The sequence below is a fragment of the Chenopodium album genome, chromosome 15, assembly GCF_948465745.1.
Source record: "Chenopodium album chromosome 15, dcCheAlbu1.1, whole genome shotgun sequence".
NCBI lineage: Eukaryota > Viridiplantae > Streptophyta > Magnoliopsida > Caryophyllales > Amaranthaceae > Chenopodium > Chenopodium album.
In genome coordinates this window covers 48,065,339-48,091,450 of record NC_137848.1, presented here as the reverse complement: position 1 = coordinate 48,091,450, position 26,112 = coordinate 48,065,339, and the positions used below count along the sequence as shown (strand labels likewise).

General features: G+C 36.0%; 4 protein-coding genes across 4 annotated transcripts; all 4 read right to left on the bottom strand.

Moving 5' to 3' along the window:
• Positions 1–20: 20 nt before the first annotated feature.
• On the bottom strand, positions 21–1,542 carry LOC145582392 (zeatin O-glucosyltransferase-like). The gene has a single exon (XM_081639391.1). It carries the CDS (start codon positions 1,449–1,451, stop codon positions 21–23), a length of 1,431 nt encoding a protein of 476 aa, XP_081495517.1. The 5' UTR covers positions 1,452–1,542.
• An 8,978-nt stretch (positions 1,543–10,520) lies between these two features.
• LOC145582391 (zeatin O-glucosyltransferase-like) lies at positions 10,521–12,764 on the bottom strand. The gene is made up of 2 exons (XM_081639390.1): positions 12,392–12,764; positions 10,521–11,946 (listed from the first exon to the last, which is right to left on the bottom strand). Exon 2 carries the CDS (start codon positions 11,925–11,927, stop codon positions 11,190–11,192), a length of 738 nt encoding a protein of 245 aa, XP_081495516.1. The 5' UTR covers positions 11,928–11,946; positions 12,392–12,764; the 3' UTR covers positions 10,521–11,189.
• Positions 12,765–13,788: 1,024 nt separating this feature from the next.
• Positions 13,789–15,403, bottom strand: LOC145582390 (zeatin O-glucosyltransferase-like). The gene has a single exon (XM_081639389.1). The coding sequence runs from the start codon at positions 15,401–15,403 to the stop codon at positions 13,979–13,981; it is 1,425 nt and encodes a 474-aa protein (XP_081495515.1). The 3' UTR covers positions 13,789–13,978.
• Positions 15,404–21,590: 6,187 nt separating this feature from the next.
• Positions 21,591–24,200, bottom strand: LOC145581326 (putative disease resistance protein RGA3). The gene has a single exon (XM_081638349.1). It carries the CDS (start codon positions 24,198–24,200, stop codon positions 21,591–21,593), a length of 2,610 nt encoding a protein of 869 aa, XP_081494475.1.
• Positions 24,201–26,112: the final 1,912 nt, after the last annotated feature.

The following is a 26,112-nucleotide window of genomic DNA, read 5'->3' as shown; positions in this document are numbered from 1 at the left end:
TTGATTAGAAAGAGTTGGTATCATCGGGTAATATAGGCTATGAAAGCATCCCTTTCTAAACAAGAAACACCACTTTTAGCAACTGATCCTTTAACTTCTTCACTTAATTTTATAGCCCTTTCCTTCATCTCTTTTCCTTTCTCCGAAGTCATCAATGTTTTCACTGCATTCTCTATCGTACTAGACATCACAAGCTCACTACCGCGTGACCATTTCCTCACCACCATACCAATTTTTAGCACCTCGCTTATCAAAACCGCATTCCTTGGCTGATCCGAGTGCATAGGCCAGGCCGCAATTGGCACACCCATACTAATACTTTCCATACATGAATTCCAACCACAATGACTCATGAACCCGCCAACTGATGAATGAGCCAAGATTTCTAGCTGCGGCGCCCAATCTCTAACCACCATTCCCCTACCTTTAACTCTTTCTTCATACCCTTCTAAAAGATTAGGCCTTATAACTTCATCACCTTCCTTAAAAACATCGTTCGGATCGGCCCCTCTTAGCACCCATATGAACTTTACACCAGATTTTTCCAACCCTTTTGCTAGCTCATCAATCTGATCATCCTTCAGTGACACTGTCGAACCAAAAGACACGTAAATCACCGAGTTTTTCTCTTGTTCATCCAACCATTCTAAGGAAAAATGTCTATTTTCGACGCCTTTTGTTTCGATTTCCACCGGATTAAAAGGTCCTAAGGCAAAATGCTTTACATCTTCCTTCATCGAATGTATAGTCTCTATTAATTCAACATACCTTCCCTCGATCACTCTGGACGTGTTGTAGATCCAACCCGACTTCAGCCCCAAGAGCTTAAACTGTTTTCCTATAAACTCCATCATCTCTCGTGACATAAACATGTATTCATCTTTAGGTATATGATCCGGAACATCACTCGAATGTAGCCGAAACGGTTTATGGTCTTCCGGTATGGTTCCCCAAGTTTGTACGAATGTTGCAAAGGCGGATATTGGGTTGAAAGTGTAGACTTCCGCATTTGGGAGATGTTTAACATCTTGTATTACATAAGCCATGATAATGTCATGAATGACTACGACTCTATCGAAATCTTTTGAGAGTTGTTGTAGGAGTTGAGACACGGGGTGGCGGAGATGAGTCGAGGCCTCGAAAAGGGGTACGAGGTGTTGAGGGAAAGAGCTAGTGTCATTGAGGGCAATGTTAGGAGGGGATGGGTTATAAAGAGGGAGTTGGAAGTCATGAAAATGAATTTTTGTTAGAGTTTTGGGGTCCCAACCTTGGAGTCGGACCTTCGCTTGGCGGTTGTGGGTGGAGGAGCCGGCGTAATGGACCGGGATTCCATAGGTGGTGATGAGGTGAGAGAGGTGGAGGAGTTGGTTTAGATGGCCTTGTGCTGGTGTTGGCACCATTACTACTACCACTTTGGGGTGTTGTTCATTGTGGTTGTTTAGGCCTTCCATTATATTTTTTTGTTAAGAAGTTTAATTTTGAAGAATAAATAATGTTGGTTTTTATAATGTTACAAAATCATGATAATTGTGAAGATGCAAGTTGTTTGTGTTTTTTATTGGTACGTGGATACGTGATTGTTGTAAATTCTAATGATTTGTATTTATGTAATCACTTGCTGCGTCATGGTCCTCGTGGGAACATGCATTAAGTTGGTTAATCGATTCGCACGTCTTAACAACAAATAAAATGCTAATGTTTTGAATCTTTTGATCTTAATACATCAAAAGAAATGAGTAAACTTTGACTCATTTAATTAAATATCTACTTAATGTAATGTTGTAACTACATTGTTTAACGAAAATTCTTCTTTGCATTTTGTGAGACCTTAAATATAATGCACACATTTGTTCATCAATATATTTTAAGTTACAAATACAAATCAAATACCGCATGACAATAAGCGCATGGAAATATTCCCTCGTACCTGAGTTAATTAGTGTATCATTTTGAGTAATAACACCAAGAGTCATTATACAACCTTTATTTTGTTGGATTATGTGTGCCTGTTAAAGTATGTAGTGTTATTAACGACATATTATTCGAAAAGCATGCATCAACTACTACAATAAAAGTAAAAAAAAGTGATAGATTAGTAACAACCTTTTATAAAACCTTACTTCTAATTATTCATCATACAATTATTTTGTTAATAAAATTATATATTTATCTCAAGCCGTGTTGTAATACTATCAAAATATCAAATTACTTAAATTTAAGATTGTATATTAATTAATTTAGTAATAAACTGATATCGTATACGTAAATCTCATATCGTAGTAATAAGTAATTAACTAATGACCCAACAAATTACTTAAAATTAAGATTGTATATCAATTAATTTAGTAATAAATTGATCTCGTAAATGTAAGTCTCATATTGTAGTGATAAGTAATGATCCAAGATATCGCATGTACCAATAATCTATACTTAGTATTTAAAAACTCAAACCAAAAAGACATGTGTCCTCATCCTATTACACTTCTCCATCTTCTTTTCCAAGCCAATGTGCCACATGTCATCTTATATGTTTAATTTTTTTTATTACAATAGCTTTCTTCACTCTTTCATTAAACCCTTCATCTTCATCTCCCATCTTCAATTCAACCTTTTCATTTTCTTATTTAATTTTAGCTCCCTTCACCTTCTTTTTTACAAAGCTTCATTTTGAATCAAAGTCTAAAAAGATAATTTTCTTTAATCATGGTTTTGTTACACATTACACCCATACTAATTTATTAATATTTCCTCACTCATCTCTCAATACAATTATCTATGAACAACCCGTGCATTGCACGGGACAGAAGGCTAGTTGATTATATAATTATTATATCTTGTGCAATCATATATAGCATATGAATAAGATAATTAATAAAGTCAACTAAAATGAGAAGATAGATGGAGCTTTTATTTATTTATTTATTATTATTTTTTTTTTTTAGGGAAGAAGATAGATGGAGTTGAGTACCATTAAACACTATATCTAAATTATTTCCTCAAAATATTGGACATGACCCAAGAGTATCGACACAATTTTACAGGTCATTTACAGTCAACGACTAACAACTGATTTTACCGAACAGATGTAGATACAACCAATGATTAACCGTCCGTACAAACAACAATGTTAACAACTAGTCAAACCAGCCAAATTAAATCGCCAGCAACCAATAACCAATTGTCAAATAAGACCTTAATATACTGGCCCTAATATTAGGCCCTGTTCTTTTGAGCTTCTGGGTAGAGCAAAGCAAAACAGATTTTATTATTATTATTATTATTATTATTATTATTATTATTATTATTATTATTATTATTATTATATCTCAAAAATTGACAAAGTCAAACAACCTACAAAAAATTAGTGGGAAGCCGAGATACAATATGGGCCCCCACTCCTCTAGCTATAGCAAATCCTATCATAGTGAAGATATGAGCTGCAGCACGTGTCCCAATGTCCTGAGTATTCGAGAACTTCTGGATTCGCTTCAGCAATGCAACAACCTCCTTTTCTAACTCCCCAAGAGAAGAGAAAGGAAGGAAGCCATATCCAACTGCTCGACAACTGGATTCGTACTTGATCCGCTTCCGATTGGATGCATCAGTCACTACCCGTTCAGGAACAAAGTCAGATAGTCCAGACTGTGTCAAAGGAGAAGACCCTGTCAAGTCAACACAAATATTGCGGCCACTATCCCAGGAATAAAGTAACACATTTGCAGGTCTGAGGACCCCGTCGTTCCCTCCAGATAACCCAATGTCCACAACCTTTCTAGTTGAAATCCCTGACCGATAGCAAACATCAACAAGGGTATCCCGAACAACATTATGCCGATGTTTAATGCCCACAATACCAGCACAAGACACCGCATGATCACCGAAAATATCCCCAGCAAAAACCCTTGAACAAGCAGAGCACAACGTCGTGATAGAAAACAATGGAACACCCAACCGGTAGCACAACACACAGCGATAAGTCTTGACGTTCATCGTTTGACCCAACCCCGAAATAGAGACCGCCCGAAGCCAAGAAGAGGTGTGATCTCCCTGCTGTGATTTTCGTAATGCTGATTGTCGAGGAGTTAAAGAATAAGCAAATTCTGCAAAAGCGGTAACTTTTGTGAAATATATATCTGCCAATTTCTTTATGAGTTTAGGGGCAGCAACCTTACTAGGATTACTTAAAATGTCAGGCTCCACTGTTCCATTAAACAGACTCAACGCATCCTCAAAGGCTCGTCCAAGACCAACAATGCCAGCATGCCGAAGAAGCTGTGTCTGCAACCAAACCGACTGCAACCGAGAAGCAAGAAAAGCATAGTGACGAACATCACCTGCAGAATAAACACTAAGCCCTCCAAACGCAAATGGTAACGTGGCAAGCCGCCACTGCCAATCGCCAAACCCAGGCCCCGAAGCAGTAACAATACGCTCCAAGGAAAATCGAAGAGCCCCATCGAAAGTGCGCTGAGCCGCCTCAAAAGTACTAGGAGGACAAGTACGCAATGCAAAGTAGAGTTTAGAAACTCCGGTACATACCCTAAGTAACAACAGCTCACACTGAGAATCATCCAACATAGTGACCTTATCCATAAGGGCAATGGTCTTGGTCACCCTCTGCATCACAAGCTCACCACTAAAACCAAAATCGGAACTAGCTGGACCACCAAGCAACTTAACACCACGCAAAGGTCGAGCAATATTAGGTGGAAAGACACCCACAAGCCTGCTTCGAGGGTCTTCTATAGGCCAGAAAACTTCAGTTTTTTCCACGTTAAGACGTAACCCAGAACGAGGTCCTTCCTCCATAATCAACTGCAGAACCTGCCCCACCACCAACGTGTCACCAATAATCGTGCCGTCATCTAAATACCAAGCCTGAAGACATACATCAAAAGTCTCTCTGATTTTACACACCAAGGGTTGTAAAACCAAAGCAAAAAGCAAAGGACCAAGGGGATCACCCTGCTGCACCCCTTGAGACGACCATAAGGTTTGGTCCCTATAATACAACCTGGCTGGATTAGAATAGCAGAATTCAACCCATCGCGAAATGCTCGGACAACGGCGACATACCTCACGTAACATGACCGAACGATCAACTAGATTGAAAGCATTTCGAAAATCCAACAACAACATAGAAAGACCAACATCAGAACCACAGTCCTCAATCAACCGATTCACTGCATGAAGAATTGCCTCACCACTTGAAGAAACCCCAACACCAAATTGAAGGCCATCAAAGTAACTCCCTAAAGACTGACCAATCATAACATCACCCACCTTCAAAACTAGACGCCGCTTAACCGTACCCATAGCAATAGGACGGATACCACCACCGGGCTTGACAAGTGGCGTAAGAGGAGCACTAGCAATGTAATCTCCTAATTCCATAGGAAATCTTCCAGCTAGAAAGAGATTAACCACCCCGATAGTAGAGTCAACCAACTCATCTAAGATTGCCACAACTGCACCACTCAAGCAATCCATAAGATGTTGAGCACGCAAACCATCCCTACCACATGATGTGCCACGAGATGAAGGTGAAGGTGATCAACAGCAGAAGTCGTAACGAGATGAAGGTGATCAACAGGTATATCAGGCAAGGATGGAGCTGGAGACGAAGGGTGCTTTGACTGTAAATCCGCAAGAGTGGCGTCATTATAAGGAGCAACGCCTGAAGAAGAAAGAACCCGAACTGCAGCAGTGTAATGGCCATCGTAAATCTTCCTACGACACTGCTTAATATTACGCTCTTCCAAATCAAGGTCCTCATCATCAACCACAGACAAAGTAGGAGAATCTTCTACCAAAATTTCCCTCACAAGTTGCAAATTACCACCCGCTACACTCCAAGAACAAATAGCACGGGAAATACTCTCTTCCTGATGCCTACGTCTTATCGAAGACCGAGACTCATGACTACTCCGCGGGCAAAAGATTTTAAGGATGCAAAGAGGTAACACCAATAAAGAGACCCAATTAGAAATGTCATTAGGCTTAGACATCACCTTATCAAGAGCACCTTTTAGAACCCGAGAAAACTCCAAACGACACTTGGGAGGGATAGACTTAACAGAGCGAAACCCCTTAGAGAATAAACAATCAAGGAGAGCCACATCAAAACCACCGTTATGATCTCGCATCAAACCATCCACAGGACCAACTTGAGCTGGAGATCGAAGAAGGACCTTGCGGCTTGGTGAAATTATGAAGCACAAAACGAACAATACCATCTTCTTCATTAGGGGGTGACACATCCTCATCCCTACCATGACGACACTTAGAACGTACCGTTTGCGTTTTATAGCAAACTCCACATAACCAAATCCCCACACGCCTAAAAGTAACTTCTGCCTCATTATAAACAACCAAATTAGAAGTAAGAGAATGTCGGGTGATATCTCGCGCACCGATACAACAATGACGATCATTAAGATGCCTGATTAGAGAACGTCGAGTAAGGCCATTTCCACTCCCATCTTGACAACCACTAAGACCCACAAAGGGACAATGAAACTTCACAGCGGCACCCGACATAGGCTGGAAATAACCTCCCAAGAGACACTTGGAAACTGCCACTTATACCCCTATAAAGCTGCCTGAAAACTGCACCCAAAACACACCAAAAACACCACCAAAACGCACCAAAACAACTGGCCAAAAATTGACCTGAAAAACCAGTCCACAACCAGACTTAAACCAGAGCCAAAACGCCTGAAAACTGACCTGAAATACGCCGGAAAATGCACCAGAAACTGCACCCAAAAGCAGTCAAAATTGCACCCGAAACTGCTGCAAAACACAGCCGCGAGCAGTAACAACCTGAATTTTGCCTCAATATCGACTAGTATTTTGCCTGAAAACCAGCCTAAAACCAGCCCTCAAAACTGACCCAAAAGCCGCCTGAAATATGCACCAAAATCGCTCCAAAAACGCACCCAAAATCACGATTGAAAACAGAGTAGAAACAACCTGAATTTTGCTTCAATATCGACCAGAATGTCGCCTGAAAACCAGCCTGAAACCAGCCCGCAAACAGCCCTCAAAACAGACCCAAAAGCCGCCTAAAAATTGCACCAAAATTGCTCCAAAAACGCACCCAAAATCACGACTAAAAACAGAGCAGACCACGCTTGAAAATCACACCAAAATTGCGCGGAAAACTGAGCGGAACCACGATTGTGAAAACACAGCTATCGACGAAAATCACACTTGAAACCGCCCCGAAAAAGCCTACAAATCGTTTGCAACCTGACCAGCAATAGGGGAGGGAAGCTGCTGCCGGAAATCAGCCAGAAATGGACGCGCAACCTCTCAGAAAAATGCCGCGAAACTGCCTGAATTTCGACGGAAATTCACCTAGGAGTTGCCTGCCAATAACCCAGAAAACGCCCTTCGCCTGAAACCTAACACTTCGCCGGAGAAGAAGCCGGGAAACTGACGTGGAAGCCGTTGATGAAGCCTAAAACTACCCAGCCCTAATCGCCCCAAACCGATAGAATTATTATAATAATAATTATTATTACTACTACTGTTATTAATATTATCGCATTATTATTATAATCATTAAATATAATTATAATTATAATTATAATTATAATTATTTAATAATTATTATTAAAATTAAAATTATTATTTTTATTAGTATAATTAAAAATTAATAATTAGTATTATCTTTAAGTATTAGTTATTATCTTTAAATATTAATTTTTATTATAAAAAATCAATTATTATTATTATTATAATTAATATTATTAATATTAAGTATTTATTATTATTACTATTATTATCATTATTATTTTTTTTTTGAAAGAAGTCCCAAAGGACACTAAATTTCATTAATATAAGCCATACGGCATCTACAATTGACAATGAACGATAATGAAAACGAATTTAACAAAATCAAACAAGAATTAATCGGGGAAGGGCTAAGAATCCAAATACATAAATATAACAATTCGGCATATTCTCGATTCGTTGTCTCATACAACTTTTTGAGTGGATTCGTCGTCGCTTCACAATTTTGTAAGAAAGTTAATTCTTGTGCTGATTCCGTAACCCGAATCCGAGCCCTAATCAATAGTAGCCCCGCACAACCGGAGACCAAATTAAGCACAAATAAAACCTTGTCTTTCGAAGGAGTACGAAAAACCTTGTCTTTCGAAGGAGATCGAAAAAACCTTGTCTTTCGAAGGAGATAAACCCTTTCTTTCGAGGGAGACATTATTGTAACCTAAAACAAAAGGCTTAAAAGAAAATAAAGATTGGGGCTTTCCACCGGTGAAATCCGATGGAAGCCCCTTGAAAATTGACAATGGAGACTAGGTTTAGGAGAGAGAAAAGAGAAAAGGAGGCTAGGGTTTATGTTTTCTATTATGGTTCTTTGAAATTTTTATTATCATTATTATTATTACTATTATTATTAAATATTAATTATTATTATTAATATTATAATTATTAAATATTAATTATTATTATTAATATTATAATTATTAAATATTAATTATTTATTATTATTATTATTAAATATTTATTATTATTATTATTATAATTTAATATTAATTATTATTATAATTATTAAATATTAATTATTTATTATTATTACTAAATATCAATTTTTAATAATATTATTATTAAATATCAATTTTTAATAATATTATTATTAAATATTAATTTTTAATAATATTATTATTATTAAATATTAATTATTTATTATTATTATTATTAAATATTAATTATTATTATAATAATTCAATATTAATTATTATTTTTAAGCAGAGTAGAGCAGATTTCAGCAGAGCAGAGCAACTCTAAAGAACGGGGCCTTAGCAGTCTAAAATAAAATAACGTGAATCATGATAGTGAGGGATAACTTAAGTGGTTAAAGCTTTCTTTCCGATTTTATTAGATCGATTCTCATCCCCGTCCTTGTGGCTCTCTAAAAAACAAACAAACAAACAAACAAACAAAAAAAAAAAAAAAACGTGAATCATGTGGCAATATTGTAGAAATGTAGAGACAGATCCACATCAAATACTGTACTTTACACAAACTAACCGGATCTCAGTCCAATAACACCAGCTTTTGTCCTTTGACCACATTATTTTTATTTTCTGCACTTGAACTTTCAATGAAATGTAAGTCTTAAAGTTTCCGTATTTTCTTCTTTATTTAATTGCATTTCCTTATACTTTTATGATTTTTCTTATTCAATTTTTAATTCATATGAGTTCAATTACTACTAAAATAATTTGAGATTAGAAGTTGTTTGAGTTTGTAATTTTGAGAATTTTATGAGATAATAAAATAACAGAATTCTACAGCCTGAAATTTATTATTTTGAAGAAATTGTTAAGAAATCGTTCATACAAGAATTTGCTACTTAAATCAAGCATTACCCATTTTTTCTTTTTTAAAATGGGATATAGAATTGCTTAATATGGCTGATTATGTAAATTGATAATTTGATGATCTAGGTATACACCAATTACTGATTTACTATGTATTGACTATTGAGCTGTAGCGTAATTTAATAATGGGATAAGATTAAGTTAATTGGGCGTTTTTCGATGATAACTTGGTATTGTATGAACAATTATTGAGATCATATCAATGGAGATGTGTTAGAGCAGTTTGTTGTTATTTCCTGTATAAATTCATCCATCATTTTCGCGGTCATTTGCTAAATTCAGTTTTAGCCGGTTAACATTGTTGTGCTTGAATGCTTGATGTAGTTATCAAAGGTAAAGGTATAGATTTTAGACTAATACAAGTAATATTAAAGTATATAAACTGTGTTGTCAAACTTGACATTTTTTGGTTGTGAAAGAATGTTTTTGAGCAATGTATTATGTGTAACGAAGATACGCTAGTTAGGAGTTACGGAGTACTAAGCTGCTGATATGGACCATATGGTGACTGTTTTGGTGTGGATAGACCAAACGGCAAGCGCGGATCAGGAAGTTGTTTCTACTTCTAATAGGAAGAAAATAGTTAGAGCCTGTAGGTATAGAAGAAAATTGTAAATAACTTAGCAAGTGTTTTTGATGTTGAGAGTTCTAATAGTTAATTGTTGGTTACCTCAGAATGAAGATCAACTAAAATCTTTGATTTTGTGAAAAATTGCAGTTGAAAAATTATAGCCAGTCGCAATTATGTTACTTGATCTTCATCTAACATCAAGTTATTTCGAGCATTTAGTAAATTTCATTAAAAACCAATCACTACATGAGAATCTCAATTATAGCATCTCTTTCAGTTCATTAGAAGTGGAGATACCTATAACTGACAGCCTGCAAGGCATCTTATCTTCTTGGATGATAGTTTAGGAGGTTTGCATTTGTTACTAAAGTTCTCATTTCTGTAAAGCCAAACTGTAATATTGCTTCAGAAGAAAAATGCTGGACAATTGCTGCTTCCTGTCCTTGATGATATTGACAGCTAGTGATATTTCAAGATCTAAGTCAGTAGCTGTTCTTATACAGGTACGCAAGAGTTACATCATTTGCTTGTTTCTGATACTAGACAGTCTGACATGACTATGGAGGGCCCTTGACATTTCGAGATGAAAATGCAACATCTTCATAGAATCTTTGAGTATGACACTTGGACATGTTTCAGTGCTCTACATTTTGGTAGCTGAGTTTGAGTAACAAAATTTAGCTGGAAGATAAGTAAGCTCTCTACTCATGTTATTTACCAAAATTGTTTTTGAAGTTTTATCTTGTGATTTCTGTTCCTGAAAGAATGATGTTGTTGGGTTGTAAACTTTGTGGAAACATAAGTAAACTCTTATTGATCTATTGACATGTTTGCTTCCCTGCGATTGCAAACTTGAAATAGGTAGCTTGCCAGGGGTGGGGGATACACGCACATGGGAATTCCATGTGCAAAAGTGTCATATGTAAAATACGAGGAATTTTTTTAGTGTGATACTGTGCTTGTTTCTGACCAATTCTCTGGTCATAAGAAGTCTATGTCAATTAGGCTCTTTTAATCCTATTAGACCTTCTTAGACTTGAATATGCCAGTACTACAATTGCAGTTTTGTGCAAGATGAATGTGCAACTTATGCTCTGGTGCATTGATTTGATAGTGTTCAATACACAACAAGACCATAATACAGAAAGAAACAATGATTATAGGGTGCTTACCCTACTTGTGCCTTTGTGCTGTGAAAGAAATTTTCATCTGCTAATATGAGCAATGAAAGAATCCATTTCCAATTGAGAACTTCCATCATCTGCTACTGAGGCTCGAACAGCTCTGCCTAGTTCTGCAGCCCTTTCCCTCATCTCTTTTCCTTCTTCCGATTTCATCAATTTTCTTACTATGTTCTCAACTACAGTTGATGTTACTAGCTCAGCTCTGTGCTCCCAAGCCCTGATTGACAAACCAATCCGTAGGACTTCTGTTATCAAAATGCTGTTTCTGGGTTGGTCAGAATGCATTGGCCATGCTGCCATTGGCACTCCCATGGTTATGCTCTCCAAGCATGAGTTCCACCCACAGTGACTGAGGAACCCACCCATTGCTGGATGGGCTAAGATCTCAAGCTGAGGTGCCCAGCCTCTCACAATAATTCCCCTATTTATCACTGTTTTTTCATATCCTTCTGGCAGCTGAAGAGTTTTAGCCTCATCTTCTTCAAATAAATCGCCTTTATCAGCATCTCTAAGAACCCATATAAACTTTTGCCCACTTCTTTCCAATCCTATTGCCAACTCTTTGACCTGCTCATCAGCCATAGATGTTATTGTTCCAAAAGAAACATATACCACAGATTCTATCTCCTGTTTGTCTAGCCACTCAAGGCATTTAGGCCTACAAGTGTTCGTTTTTCCTTTTGCTTCCATTGGATTGAAAGGTCCAATAGAAAACAGTTTCTTGTTAACATTCGTTGATAGCTTTGACAATAGTTCCATGTATCTACCTTCTATCAATCTGCATGTATTAAAAAGTCTTCCAGATTCAAATTCCAAAAGCTTGTGTTGATTTATTATAAATTTCTCAAACTCTGGTGTGAAGCTCCCTTCTCTAGAAGGGATGTATCTTGGAACATCAGAATCTAATTCAAAAGGTTTTTCTATAATGGACTCCCATTTATTAAAGAAGATGGTAAAAGCAGATACTGATAGAAAAGTATAAGATTCGGCATTTGGGATCAATTTAACATCTTGCACTACGGAGGCCATCAGGTTATCATGAATGATAATTATTCTCCTAAACTTAGATGAAAGTTTTTGTAAAAGTTGAAACACAGGTTGACGGAGGTGTGAACAAGCATCAGAAAGTGGTTGGAGATGCTCTGGAAATTTGATCCAGGCATTGTTTTTTGGGGAAAATGAGCTGAGAGTAGGAAGTTGGAAGTCATGGAAATAGATGTTACCTGAACTTTCCAAGTCCCAACCATGGACACGGAGCTTCACTTGGCGATTGTGCACAGTTGATCCAGCAAAGTGAACCGGTATGCCATAGGAGGCTATAAGACGAGAGAGGTGGAGGAGCTGATTGATATGGCCATGGGCTGGGAAGGGAACCATCACCACAACTATTTGAGGTTGTTTAAGGCCAGTTTGACAGCCTTTTTGTCTTTCCATTGTGCATAAATTTTAGGATGTCTTTGGATGGATCTTGATAGCCATTAAAACCTTAAAGATATAAGGGGAAAAAAAATCCTTTGTTTAAATATATGTTTGTTTATATATTTTGGGGACAGGACCTTGTATGGCTTATCTAAAAATGCTTGTTCCACTAGTCTATTGGAATGAAAACAAGGTAAAGTTTCTCTCCATAAAATGTGGTATCTGGTATGTGATATATTGTGTCTGCATGTGTATGTGGTTGCGTGCAGATTTTTTTTTTTCTTCCATTTTTTTTTTTTTATTTTTTTTTATTTTGTTTTAAAATTATTTTATTTTTTAAAGGTACTAAGGTTATATGAGAAAAAGTCTGGTTTCTAGTGTATATAAAAGTATCATAAGATACTTATTCTATTTTGGAATCTTTGGGATTTTTTGTGGAAGCTGACCCTTTTTGTGTTGGGTTGTTCTGTATTTATCTTATTTTTGACAAATTGTGGGTAAGATGAGGACTGGAGATACAATTATTGTGGTCCAATGCCTTAACAAGGAGATTTTTTTTTTTTTTCCCTGATATCTGAATTACAAAGTAGTTATAGTCCATGACAACTTTTAGGCTATGAAGATAATGGAGAAACAAGGAGACCATTATATTGACTATTGAGGAGTATAACAAATAGATTGGGTAGTCCTGGAATAATATAGTGAAATACACTTGTTAGCTCTGTAGAAAGGGAAGCCAAACTTTCTGACTTGTGAAGGATGAATTTTTAATGCTTTCGATGTGGATTGTGTTTTGTTTCCGTTGTGATTGATTTGACCAGTCAAATGCAACTTAACATGACAGAAGTATGGTAACTTGCAAGTTAACAAGTATTTACATACATAAACAGAACTTTTTATGAAAGTGCTACATATAATTGCTTTTCATCATATAAAATTATGGTAGGGATCATCATTGTCTCTAGGCTTTCTCTAGTATCTATCTTAGCACAGGCAATCTTAATCACCAGAACTAGCAAGGGGGTTTATACTAGGAAAGTGACCAAAATAAAGATTTAGGGTTGTGATCTATATCATCCCAAGGGAGACTCAGAAGGTTGTTGCTGGTTGCTTTGTAATTGTAATAGCAGAAAGGCTCAGAGGCCTGATTATTGGTCAACTCTTAATACTCACATCTCCATGAATTTCAAGATTGGTATCGTACCTGAGACTAATGATATCATGTTTTTTGTATCATACAAACTTATACATCAGTAAGTCTAGATCCTAGCTAGGCAAAGTTCATTTATTATTTTAGTACATTTCACTGATTGAGTTGCCCGCGATCATATCTTCAATTATGTTTCCAGCTATCCAAGATTTTCTTAGGTTGTATCCTCTTTTTTACACCATTATCTGGTTATGTGAGCGATGAAAGAATCCATTTCTAGGCGAGAAGATCCACCTGTAGCAGTTGATCCTCGAACAATGCCTCTGAGCTCTGCAGCTTGTTTCCTCATCTCCTCACCTTCCTTTGATATCATTAATTTTCTCACTGCATTTTCTATTGTAGTTGATGTTACAAGCTCATTTCTTTGTGCCCAATCTCTGACTTCTATACCAAATTTTAGTACTTGTGTTACCAAAATTGTGTTCCTTGGCTGATCAGAATGCATTGGCCATGCTGCAACCGGCACTCCCATGCTGATGCTCTCCATGCATGAGTTCCAGCCGCAGTGACTCATGAATCCTCCCGTTGATGGGTGCGCTAGAACTTCAAGCTGAGGTGCCCAGTCTCTCACCACCATTCCCCTGTCCTGTATTCTGCTTTCATAACCTTCTGGTAGTTGAGGCCTTTTCACATCACCTTCTACAGAAAGTTCTACTCCATCAGCACTTCTAACAACCCATAAAAACTTTTGCCTACTTCTTTCCAACCCAACTGCCAACTCACTAATCTGCTCCTCTGACATTGATGTTGATGTTCCAAAAGAAATGTATATTACAGAATCCTTCTCTTTTTTGTCCAGCCACTCGAGACATTGATGTCGGTTGTAAGTGCATCTACCCTTTACTTCCACTGGATTTAAAGGTCCGATCGCAAAAGGCTTCTTGTTAGCATTTGTGGGTAGCTTTTCCAGTAAGTCCATATATCTACCTTCTATTGGCCTGCATGTGTTGTAGATTCTTCCACTCTCGAAGTTCAATACTTTGTATTGCTTTGCTGCATAGTCTGCAAACTCTGGTGTAAAGCACCCTTCACTTGAGGGAATGTTATTTGGGACATCAGAATCTAGCTGAAATGGTTTGTTAGTTATTGACTCCCAAATGTAGAAAAAGATGGTGAAGGCAGAGACACTATGGAGGGCATATGACTCAGCATTTGGGATTAATTTTACATCTTGAACAACTGTAGCAATTAAAGTATCATGGATAATGATGATCCTCCTAAACTTAGTTGAGAGCTCTTGTAGAAGTTGGAATACAGGTTGACGGAGATGAGAGGAAGCATCAAAAAGTGGTTGGAGATGCCCAGGGAATGTTGTGTGGGGATCGAATTTGGGAGGAACTGAGATTAAAGGAGGGAGCTGCAAGTCATGAAAGTGAATTTTGCTTGTATTTTCAGGGTCCCAACCGTGGAGGCGCAGTTTAGCTTGGTGATTGTGTGTTGTGGATCCAACAAAATGAACTGGTATACCATATGAGGCTATGAGGTTGGATAGATGGAGAGTTTCATTGAGATGGCCTTGCATTGGGAATGGTACCATGACTGCTGCAACTGAAGAATTTTTAAGGTGTTTTGGTTGATCATTTTGATTGTAAATTTGGTGTGCCATTTTGATCAATTCTTAGGCTGGAAGATTTATCTATATGAATATGAACAGCCTCCAGCAGTCCAGTTCTTCACATTATATAAACTTACCTAGACAAGCGGCGTATGCACAACTTGTGTAGTACATGCTTTTGGGTGAAATAAAATTTTGTTTATTGCAATCCAGAGTTGAAAATTTTGCATTGTTAGTTTCGTATTGCTTTTTTTGTTTCTAATTGGGAGCACCTCTTTTTGCTCTTTTTTTTTTTTTTTTTTGCAAATGCTCATCACTTGCCTATTTTGGGGATGGGTGTACGGTGTACCTACCTACCTATAACTTTCTAGATGGAATGTGGAGACTGGATTTCATTTTATCTATTGTGGATTAAATAATTAGGCTTTTGTGTGTGAGGTTTAGCACATTAGGCTTATGATTAGATTAAATTATCTTATAGTGGCACATAAAGCTAGATTAGTGCTTCCGTGTTCTCTTTAGTCATTGACTAAATAGCAAGGTATATTATAGTCCTAATCATGATTGAATGTATAGTGCTTTCGTGTTCTCTTGCAGTTCCTGTATCTTGTATTTTATATTGCTCAATTATTTGTCACTTAGAATATAATAAACGATAGTCCTAATCATGATTGAATGTATAGTTACCTTAATTATTGATTATTATTACACCAAAGTGACTACCCATGAGCAAAGCTGCAAAATACTTATCTAATGCTCAAGTGGTATACAAGTAGGTAAATCTTTTCTTTTTTGTTTACAGATTCAAGTCTTGGTTCAAAGAACTAGGTTTTCTTAGAAATGACCATAGGATTATTGTAATTTTTAAAATCAGGTTAGGAAGCCTTGACTAGTTCCTAGAGGAGGAGCAACCGATCTCATCGCTTTGGATGATATACACAACATCCATGTTTTGAACTTTAAGACCATAAAAGAGAGACAAAACATTTGACTCTGTTATTTTCAAGATCCGTCACTGAACATAAAGGATCCATACAAACCATATGATGTTGGGTGCATCACTATCTGTCTATCTTCCCAAAAACTATGAGGCATCTGCATCTCGAAATCATTTTAATGATCAGCAGTGACATTGAGGATTGTTACATCTTGTAATAAGGTCTTATACCTATCTCATTTCATTGTTGGTTAGTATTAAGACACTACTAAAGTTATACTCAATCAAGGAATATGCTTTAGTTTTATGTTGCATTGTTGCTTGCTTATTGAATGTGAATGACCAAAAAATTACAGCCGCTGCACTGATATGATATATTTGTTAGCTACAGTTGTTACATGACTTTTATCGTTTTCTACCACATTAGTTAAGCTGCAATTTGAACAGTAGTTGCTCTCAAGTAATTGATTTCCAACTGATGTTCTCTTGTGCAATATTCTATGAATCAGACTGCTCCAACAGTCCCGTGCTTCTGTTTTACTGATGCAGAGTCTGAAAACCAGATCAGCTTGATGCAGGGCAAAGCAGTATCTGCGAGTAGATATGTCAAATTGTTGATTAATTTCTTGTGTAAAACCGATGCTATCTGCTGAGACAATAGCCTAGCTAGCTGTGATGCTATTGCCTAGATGTAACAAGGTATGTCACAAATCTCATAATATATGGTTTTGTTGTCCCTCTCAACTCTTCCAAGGAGGGTGAGGGAAGTTTCCATTATGATAGTTGTGGATTGATTGTTTGAGAATTGAGATTGATACTTGTATAATGAATGTTGCCCTCTTTTATCTATGTATTGAAAATCTGAATTATAGAAACATAAACTATGAATTGATTTATGGAAACTAGAGTAACCAAGTGATTTATGAATGGCTGATTTATTGATTGTTATTTTGAAGGAAAAGCTGATGTGATGGAAGTTAATGGATTATTTGTGAATTATTTTTATATGAAAAAATTGTCAAAAATAATACAAACTTTGAGTGGTCCGCTAAAAATAAGTCAAACTTTTGATTAATTCTAAATAATATAAACTTTGGGAGGTGTCCGCTTTAAACAAGTAATTTAACCTGTAACCTCACTGACCGGTAATTTTTTTTTCTTCTTTTTAATAAATTCGTTTAACAATGTAATTAACTCTTAATGACAACTTCAATTAACAATTAAAATATTTTTAAAAATTTTCTTCAAAAACATATTTTTTTTTTTTTAAAAAAAACCATCTCCTCCATCACCAACCACCATCGCCGCTAGCCTCCCTCCTTCTCCTTCGGCGCCGACCGTGCCCAGATCTTACTCCCGGTGTTGGTCGACCCCCTCCTCTGCGCGTCACCATTTTCCTCCTTCCCTCTTCCCGACGCTGGCCTGACCCATCGTCCTCCCTCTCCTTTCGAACCACCATCATCGAATCCTCGACCATTTCCTCCGTCTAAACCTCCATCAACGAAATCCCCTCCTGCACCGCGAAAAAACCACGAAACATCCCCCTCCTGCCCCTGAAACCTACAACCGACCCTTCCCCATCATCGAAAACCCTAGCCACTAGGGTTTCAAAAGTGGTGAAAGCGACAGTTTGGGTTGTCGATGGTGGGGGATAATGGTTTTGTGGATTTGTCTAGGAGTCGGCGAGGGGAGAGAGAGGGGTAGGGAAGTGTGGATCAAGGTCGTTGGCGCGAGGGTTGTGGCTGGGGCGCCGGCAATGGGTTGCCGGTGGTCCAGGCGCCGGGAAAAGGGGTGGCGAGTGTGGGGGAGGGGGTTGGTTTTTTTAGTTTTTATTTTATTTTTTTTTGTTTTTAATAATTATAATATTAATTAATATTATTTTACATTTTTTAAAAATTAAAAACATTAGATAATTTTTTAAAATTGAATTAAATTGTTAAACAAATAAAACAATGACACGTGTCCCATAAAACTATTAATCAAGTCACCAATTGGTCATAATTTGATTAAAGTGAATACTTTACAAAGTTTGTATTATTAAGAAATAATTAAAAGATTGACTTGTTTTTGGCAGATCGCTCAAATTTTGTATTATTTTTGACAATTTTTCCTTTTTATATTTTATAGGTGTGAAAATGAGATTGAACTTAGCGAAATCTAAAAAGTTATGTAAAACACAAATTCTTATATGTGGTTGCAGGGGCGGGGCAAACAAATCAGAGGCCCAGTGCGAGTTCTGAAAATTGTTCTCGTGTCTCATAATACGCTGAAATATTTTTAAACTAGGTCCCATGTCATGCACGGTATATTTTAATTTTCATTATTAAATTAGCATTATATTTAATTTAAAAAATTTCTAAAACTATTGTGAATAATCTTTTACCAAAATATAGTTATTTTCTTCTTATTTCATGTCTTTATAAAAATTTAAATATTGAATATCACGTGAAATAGTTGTTTAGTACTTTAGTCAAATGAGTAATTTTAAAATTATATCGAATGACTGATTTTTAAAAACAATCGGTAATTAGCGACTGATAATCATTTTTACGGTCGGTAATTAGCGACTGTTTTTAAAATCATTCGCTAATATTTCAATTTATCAACTGATTTGACGCCCGTCGGTAATATTGATCGCTAAAAATGCGTTTTCTTATAGTGGTCTTTGATCGTATGGGTAATTTTAAATTTTCAAAGACAGATGATGTATCCTTTTTATTTCTTACTATTGATCAAAGAAGTATTTATAAATTATATATATAGACTTTTTTTTTTCCTAACTCAGTAATTATTCTTATCAAGTGTATGGAGATTATATATTCTTAAAAAAAAAAAAAAATCTCAAAGATTGCGTTTTTAAGGTAATTATATGTTGTCAAAACACATACCTATAGTAGTTGCACATCCATCTAGAATGTAAAAGATCTTAACTTATTTTTTACGGTTAACTATGACACTTATTATTGTATATAATAATTTCCTAAAATATAAAAGTTTTAATAAAGGATATTTAAAAAAAAAAAAAAAAAAAAAAAAAAAAAAAAAAAAAAACTAAGGATACACTATAAATTGACACGTGTCATTGCTGGTGTGTCTTTTAGTATATAGTATGATTGATTGATACTAAAATTTTATCTTAATGTAGTAAATTACTATGTAAAACTTATGGATGTTTTAATAAATTCACTTGGAAGTTATTATGGAGTATGACCAGTATGTAGATAAGAAAATGGGTTCAGCTCAAAATAAAGATAGGAAAATGGGTATGAGGATTGAGGATTGAGGAGTGAGAGTATATTTCCTCAAAAAAGAAGTTACAGCTGGCAACAACTAAGGGTCTGTTCTCTTCAGCTTAATTTCAATTCAATTCAGTTCAGCTCTAATAAGTTCAGTTCATTTAAGTTCTTAATTTCCTTCTCTCATAAAATATTCAGTTCAATTCAACTCCAATAAGTTCAGCTCAGTTCAGTTCAGTAAATCAGAACATGCCCTAATAGAGTTACAAAAATTATCTTGAAAGGAGATTCGAACCCCGGAATTACAATTTGAAAACCTAAATCCTTACCTTTGAACCATATAATCTTTTCATTTCATTACTATCAAGTTAATTATATATATTTAATTTCGGGACCCTGTGCCGTCGCCCAACTTGTACCCTCCTCCCCGTCGCTCCTGTGTGGCTGGCCACATGATATGACCAGCCATTATAGGGGTTACTTCGTTGGTGTAATAGGGGTTACTCGGTTAGTGTTAAAGGGGTTACTTCGTTAGTATTATAGGGTTACTCGGTTAGTGTTATAGGGGTTACTCACTTAGGCCCTGTTCTCCTCACCTTAAAAAACTAATATTAAGTAAAAATAATTTCAGTTTACTAAAAATAAGTTCAGTAAAAATAATTTCAGTTTAGTAAAAATAAGTTTAGTTCAGTAAATTTCAGTTTTCTTAAAGAAGAATTGTAATAGAAAATCAGTAAAAATAATTTCAGGTCAGCAAAAATAATTTCAGTTCAGTAAAATTAATTTAAGTTCAGTAAAAATAATTTAAGTTCAGCAAATATAATTTTGTTTCAATAAAAATAATTTCACTTCAGCAAAAATAAGGTGCAGAGAACGGGGCCTCGATTAGTATTTCTGGGTTACTTAGTTAGTGTAATAGGGATTACTTTGTTCTTCTGTAAGTGGCCACACGGTTTGGCCAGTCATATACAAGACGGGCTTATGTAGTGCTTGGCTTGACTATTTGTTTGTCTACGAACATCTTTTGTTTTGCATAAATTGTATTTTGTACTCGTATTCATTATTGCATATTTACATCCTTCGTTTCTTAACAGGAGATGCTACTGAGTGGTAATGCATAAGCTAACCATGAATAAAAACGTATATGTATGGTTGAAAGTTAATTTACCATGCATATTGATACGACACTTTCCCTTACATAATTACATGTTACATTTATCATCTCTATTGTTATTAATTTTTGCCCATTAAATAGATTAACTGATGAAGGTAATGAGTTGTAGACTTTATTGTTATGCCCATGCTTGAATTATTCAAATTAACACATGACTATTAAAAAATTTAAAAACATTAATATGCCCATACATGCTTTGTAAAAAAAAAAAAAAAAAAAATTAAATCACTTTTTTGACAGTATTATTCAAATTATCACTACGTACTCACTTGACCACTCCTTTAGAAATACACTAGATGACAAAGCTGACATACAATCTTGTTTCAGGAATTAAATAACTTAACCAAACACACCACTAGTATATCTGTGTTCTTATGTTTATTTGTAGGCATATACAATTTTTTTTACTCCGACTTTAACACAATAACCCGAATTGCTGATAAAAGTACAACATACAATCAAAGTAAACAAAGAACAATGAAAAAAGGTATTATTTGTTACAGGTAAAACCCTCACTTTGGGAGTAAGATAAAATCATGTAACTCCTACAAAGTAATTAAAGGATAGATACCATATTACCATAGCATCAACCATTATATTGTACAGAAAAACAACTCAGACAAATAAATACCCTTGAGGCGTTAAGTATTCAAATAAGCTTGAGCCATAAACATTCAGACCAAAACTTTGCTCCAACTGCCGGCAGGGTTGAAAAACGTGGTCTCAAATCTGTATAACAAATAATTGAAAATAGAAATTATTATGTTGAAAAAATTAAAAGTTGAAATGAATCCAGAGGAAATAAAAAACTATCAAAAAATAGACACTAATAGAAGTATCATATCAAATTATCAATATTAGTGAGTATAGAAGATGGGACCTTTTTTTTTTTCAGTGGCTTTGATTTGGAGTAAATGTAACGCCATCAAGAACGAATTTGGAAATGTGTTGTATGAGAGAGTAGTCTTCTCCATCTGGTACCGCGCATCTTTTTGATAGGTTTGGACATCCCTTGATACAGAGTTCTAGCAGAGAAATGAGTTGGCAAAATGATTTGGGCAAACCCAACACATTTGGACAATCTTCTATAAAAATTTCCCGGAGAGAGGTAAAATAACGAAAGCAATCTGGAAGCTCCACCAATCCTTCACAGTTTGTAATCTTAAGATACTGAAGTGAAGATGCAACAAACTGAATGTTGTTTGGCAGGCTTGCCATTTTCACATTCGTGATGCTCAATAGTCGGAGACTTTGAAGGCCTTGAAAATCCATTCCCTTGTTCATATCGAACTCTTCACAATTATTTATCCGTAATACTCTAAGACCAACAAGGTACATAATACTATTTGAGAGGCTTGTTAGTTTTGGACAATCCTTGATGACCAAACTTCGGAGGGAGGTGTGGTGCCCAATATCCCATAACAATATTAGGCTCTTGCATGATAAAAAAGCCAATTGTTGTAAAGAAATTAATTCATGAAATTTGGTGTCAACTAAGCTCTCTTGGCATGTTGTCACTGTGAATCTCTTTAAACTTTGCAACTGATGTATATTCCTTGGTAGCTCTTTTAATTGCTCACATCCATGAATATCACAAGTTTCCAAATTTAGTAGATTGCATATTGTATTTGGAAGTGATTTCATGATTGGATTAAATGACAAGTCAAGATATCTTAAATGTTTCAGGTTTCCGATCGACTTTGGCAACTCTTCAAAACAAAAATATCCAAGATTCAAGACGCGTAAATAGCTGAAATTGGATATAATACCCTCTAGAAGGGACATACTTACATGTTTCATTTGATAACCAAAATGAAACGTTCGGGCTTTCTTTGCTCCAAGAAGCTCCATAGGAAATTGTTCCTCTGCTAAACTCTCAGCTTCCTCATATCCCCATACAATATGCCTAGCAAAGTTTAAGTCCGTCAATTTATCAAAAGTTACAACAACTAATTCTTCAGCCATTATGTTCAATGCTAGATCGTGCAAAAGATCATGCATTTTACTAGTGCAAAATAAACCCACTATGTTCACACTGTTCTTACTATTCGATTTTTCAACCATGAACTTTGATGTTAGTTCCATTAAGTAAGAGTATCCCAAGGCATTGATATCCTTATTTCTCTGATCCAGTGGCAACAATCCAAGTGCACTCCACATATATGGTATACCAAACGAATTATATACATGATCCTTTCTGAACAAGGACAAGTAAGCAAAACATGGTTTTAAGTGGGATGGTAATTTATCATAACTTAAGTTTAACAGTGGTAAGACATTACCAAAATGTTGCTCCAATTCAGATAAACTTTCCATATCATTAATTCGTTCCCATTCTTGTTCTTCCCTCACACTTCTTAATAAACTCCCCAAAGTCTTCACAACAAGTGGGATACCATGGCATTTTTTAACAATAGACCTGCCAATTTCACAAAGATTCGGATATTTGCCTTCCTCACCTTCCTTGAATGCCAAGTGCTTGAACATTGACCAACAAACATTAATTGGAAGACTATCCAAGTTATATGGTTCGAATGTTTGAGTGATAGAAGCAACCTTGGTGTTTCTTGTGGTGATCAAAATTACACACCCCGGATTACCAACAGCTAATACATTCTTTAGCTCTACCCATATAGCAAAGTCCTCTACCCAGACATCATCCAACACTAGCAAGTATTTCTTCCCACTTAACAAACTATGGAGCTTTTTCACCAATATACTCATATCTTGGTTAGGAGTACAGTCACCCGAACCATCTTTCAAAATGTCCTCTATGATCTTGGATATGCGAAATGTGTCTGAAACACATGCCCACAACTTAAGATCAAAGTGTTGGACATCATGATACACCAACTTAGCTAATGTAGTTTTTCCGATTCCACCCATCCCAACAATAGGAAGCACTGAGAGCTCACTAACATCATTGACACTTCCCAATCTTCTTACAACATCTTGCTTAGCCTCATCTCTACCCATAACAGTCGAAGTACACACATAGGCACTTCCATCTAGAGGATCCCTGATACTATCCCTTGACAATTCAACTGGTCGCTCAGTCAAACCAAATTCATTCTTCTTATTCACTATGTTTTCTAGCGTTTCACGAAGGTCTTTTATTTTACGACTCAAATGAAAGCGGGAAATGATGGGATTGGAAGAGGAAAGGTAGTACCTGAGCTGACGGCGAAAATGACCTTCATTAACCTTGCGTAGCAGAGCATCAAAAGCCACTTCATCCAAGAGATCGTCAATATCATAAACAACGTTCTTGAGATCCCTCAGCCAAAGTTTCATGGCCTTGTTGGTGAACTGCTTCTCTTCGGCATCGTGGAGGACAGCACAAATAGCCTCCATTTTCTCGGCTATTATCTTGAGATCTTTCTTAGCAGACTTGGCTGCTTTGATCTCTTCAGTAACATGACTAATGGCAGCATCGCCGGCAAATGAAGCAAGCTTTCCAAGAATGGATTTGGCAACTGGCAAAATGATTGCTTCCGCCATTTTTTGTGAAATGATATGAGAAAGATCAAGCTAATTGAGGAAGGTTTAGAGTGGGAGTGAGCTATTTTGCAGGTGTGTGTGAATCTGTAAACATTATACCCCTGCCAAAATTTAAACAATTAAAAATAATAAATTAATTACAAGTGGCCACTTATAAAATTAAGGGCTTGTTTATTCTTGTACATGAGATTAAAGTAAGATTAGTGGGTGGATTTATTATGTAAAGTGGATGCTTTTGGGTCAATGCATTCATGAAAAGGTAGATAAGCTAGCATGGAGACATGTCGCACATGGTTTCACTTTCGATTTCCCCAAACAATTAACCTTATTCTAAACGGCTACAACTTCAACGACAAAAATGATTTTATTAAACATAGCTCTACAAATTAAAATTGATCATAATTTATCAATAAACAAGAAAATTGTACGAACGTTTAAAATATACTCGCTGAATTATTATTTTTAATACAACGGATTGACTAGCTTGAAGTTTTGGGTGGTTGAATTCATGGAGGAAGTGAAAATTCATGAAAATTTCAATTTCCAACGACTTCCCACAAAACATAAGAAATAAATGGCCCCCAAAACATTGATATTGCAGGTTTCATTTGGTAAGTGTGTTGGGTTTGAGAAGTGTGGAGAATGGTTCAAGGAGGCTAAGGGGGTGCATAGCTTAGGAGTTTAAGTTATGGGCTATTGCTTGGTGTTAAGCAATGGTGGATAACAAAGGGCTGACTTCAAATGGACATATCTCAAGATCTAGAAGTGATATTGAGATGATTCAAGTTGGAGGTGATAGCTTGTCTCAAGAGCTTTTCAACGACTGGTCATAAGCTAAATTTGGCCAAGAAACGAGAAAGATATGGCTGTTTTACGAGAAGTTGTCCAGTAGGGGAATATGGAGCGGCCGCTCCTGTCTGGTGGAGCGCCCGCTCTTTTGAGGCTCGTTTTGGCTATTTTCTTCCAGTTTGTTGGAGCGCCCGCTCCACTGGGTTTCTCGGGGCTCTGTTTTTCCGCGATTGAGCCTCGGTTTTATGGTCTTGATTTCTCCTTTGTTAGTAACTTAATTCTTAGCCCTTAGATTATTTGCCTTTTATTTAGCATTATATATACTCATTTTTGTCATTGTAGAGGAGTAATATATAGGATGAAGGGGGAAAGATGTAAAGAGAGAAAGCCTCATGAAATACCCAAACACTTAGGGTTTGAGTGTTTGAGAGGGTGAGTTTGGGATGGGAGCTTTCATGGTGATTGGAAGCTTGTAAACTACATTAATCTTCATCAAATTGTTACTCCATAGTGGATTGGTGGGTTTTTCTTCCGGTTCTCGGGTTTCCCACGGTAAATTCTCCACTGATTAACGTTTCATGGTGATATTTTTATTTAACGTTTTTTTACATGAAGTGTTAATTGATTAACTGGTGGTGAAATCTAATTTTTTTTTCCCCCTTTTTTGGATGGTATTTCTAAATTAATATCAAAATGGGTGTTTAGTTCAAAATATAGTGTTTTAAGAGGTGGTAAAATACGAATTTTTCTATTTTGTTTCAAAAAAAAAAAAAAAATGCAAATTATTCTATTTAAAAAGTAGATTTTGAGATGAACCTAACTAGATCCCATATAATTATATTTTTCATTTAGATAAGTCACAAAAGATAGTCAAACAATATTGTGCATATAGTGTAAAGTCCCAAATAATGCGACTAAAAAATACGGGGAAAGTATAAGTTTCGATTAATGTTTACAAGGTACATATTGGTATCTTTTGTCAACAAGGATCAACATATGCTACCTACATTAATATGAAATTTAATTGTGGCTACAATTCTTTTTATTTTTTTCGAAAGTTGTGGCTGCAATTCTTTGTGTCAACATTTAAGTTAACTTAATAACAAATGGCAGCTTATGAATT

Excerpts from the sequence above, each read along its gene's own strand:
- LOC145581326 (XM_081638349.1), bottom strand. The coding sequence starts at position 24,200 with ATGGCGGAAGCAATCATTTTGCCAGTTGCCAAATCCATTCTTGGAAAG.
- LOC145582391 (XM_081639390.1), bottom strand. The coding sequence starts at position 11,927 with ATGGAACTATTGTCAAAGCTATCAACGAATGTTAACAAGAAACTGTTT.
- LOC145582392 (XM_081639391.1), bottom strand. The coding sequence starts at position 1,451 with ATGGAAGGCCTAAACAACCACAATGAACAACACCCCAAAGTGGTAGTA.
- LOC145582390 (XM_081639389.1), bottom strand. The coding sequence starts at position 15,403 with ATGGCACACCAAATTTACAATCAAAATGATCAACCAAAACACCTTAAA.